This window comes from Volvox carteri (genome assembly GCF_000143455.1).
Source record: "Volvox carteri f. nagariensis unplaced genomic scaffold VOLCAscaffold_1472, whole genome shotgun sequence".
NCBI classification, from domain to species: Eukaryota; Viridiplantae; Chlorophyta; class Chlorophyceae; order Chlamydomonadales; family Volvocaceae; genus Volvox; species Volvox carteri.
Window position 1 is genome coordinate 1 of NW_003308582.1, and position 2,152 is coordinate 2,152.

General features: G+C 47.1%; 1 protein-coding gene across 1 annotated transcript; it reads left to right on the forward strand.

The window, feature by feature from the left end:
* Nucleotides 1-119: 119 nt before the first annotated feature.
* On the forward strand, nucleotides 120-838 carry VOLCADRAFT_101482 (uncharacterized protein; the record flags this gene model as incomplete). Its single annotated transcript, XM_002959919.1, has 3 exons — nucleotides 120-276; nucleotides 379-414; nucleotides 698-838. Coding segments are annotated over 3 exons (333 nt in total), but the record flags the coding sequence as incomplete, so codon positions are not given.
* Between the last annotated feature and the right edge of the window lie 1,314 nt (nucleotides 839-2,152).

The window sequence follows — 2,152 nt, forward strand, 5'->3', positions numbered from 1 at the left end:
CCACAGGCATCTCACTGCCTTCATTAGTGCATGCACGCCCCCATGCATGTGCGCGATCCTCCATACCTACTTCGAATTTGTTGTCCCACATGCCCGAAGCGCGTGTGTGCTGGTTGCAGGTCCAAGTGTATGTCCTGGGTATTAGGTGCATTGTTGCATGCCAATAACACCCAGGCAGGAAGGAATGAATGCTATGGTGTAGTGAACTTTAAAGTGCTCTGTCCTGTGCAAATAGATGCAAAGGCACACGCACACAGCAGGGAGACAAGCAAACAAGTGAGGGACTGCAAATAAAGTGCAATACAGCATATGTGTATGCATGTATATGTGTACATATGTCATCCATCGTCATGCGTGTACACGGCTGGCCACAAACAGGATTACATATGCCAGGTTTTTTTATTAGTGCACTCTGTGAGTGCAGTAGTGCAAGTACAGCTCTCCATCCATCATAACCGACCTTAGCTTGCATTCAAAGGTGCTAGCACCAAATCCATAGCTCCATGATTAAGAGATTTGTAGGGAGCACCATACACTCGTTGGATTAGAATACATGTATCCAGCAGACACACACACACACACACACACGCACACACGCACATAAACACATAAACACATGTGTCTAGGTGCATGTACATGCACAAACATTTGGACATGCACATACCATGTGTATGTGTATGTCGCCGACCTATTGCAGCGGCTTGCAATTGTTTTCTCGAGGAGGTCTTGGACATCACAGACTGGGTACATCACACGCAGGCGCATTGAGCCCAGGGGAGCGGGAGATCCTCTAGAGGATCTCAAGATCCATGCTGAGTACCACCGTAATGGCTTCTGACCATCCATGGGCCCCCTTGGCTCCCAGAGGTGGTCCCCATCCTTGTGCTCACTTTTATGTATATGTTACATTCTGGACAACATTGAAGAGAGCCTTTGCCCTAAGGATGAACCTATGGCATAATGTAACAATAATAATGGCCATGAATATCGCCCAACATGCAATAAGGGATGAAAGTGTCGAGGACAGCTAATTGTCTTCAGAATTGTGTTATGTTATATATGTGTATGCAGCCCCTATCTAGAGATGTGTAGAGTTTTTGAATCCCTATATGTATTGCCTGTCTGTTCTGAAACCGACTTTGAGCATGTGATTTTGGCGTTGTCTACCATCCCTTCTTTCCTGGAGCCCACTTCAGATATGCTCTGGCACATGTCTTGTACTGTACAAGTTGTACTCTGTTTTGGCTTGGATTCAATGACAGCAAGGTTCATCCCATGGATTTGAAGTGTCATCATAATGTGCTGAGTGGGAATTGAGCCTGCGACATCACAACCACCAATCCTCTATCACAATGATAAACTTTTACAACTCCCCCCCTTTTAGAGCAAGACCTATACACGCTTTTGGTTGGAGCTGCTTGTCGGGCATCCACGATCCACGAGTTCTGGCGAGAGTTGAAGGTAGGTGTGCACATGAGAATCGAGATGGCGCAGCGGAAGCGTGCGGGGCTCATAACCCCGAGGTCCCAGGATCGAAACCTGGTCTCGATACGCGTTGAGCACCATGCTCCCGATCTTAGCTCAGCTGGAAGAGCGAAGGACTGTAATCGAAAGATGCGATGCTGATATCCTTAGGTCGCCTGTTCGATCCAGGCAGATCGGATCCCGGCTTGGTTGATGTGTACTCCTACCTACACTTGTTCTTCTCGTGTTGTTAGGGTGTTTAGGGTGTTTAGCTATAGGGTGTTAGGATGGATGGGTAGGTGCAGTCATGCTAGCTGGATCCAGGGTCCCCACCTGAGGCTTTTGCTAATCGTGTTGGCCTAGCTATAGGAAAAAGCTGGCAAACTCTCCGGTGCCATAAAAACAAGAGATAGAGCAGGCAAAAGGGTGTTATAGAGTTTGGGTTTTCGCATACTGATAAAGCATGGATGGACTGATAATTATAATGCAAGTAGCTGTGGGCTAATTCGCAATTCTGGAATCAGGCATCCCATCATATCCCATCCCATCCAGCAGGAATACAAGTCAGAAATTCAGCACCATGACGAGGACATATTATGAGAAGGGGGTCAGGAATGAATGAATGTCTAAGCCTGCATAATAGTTACATTAGGTGCAGGGCACTGGTCTACTGATTCCCTTCACACAC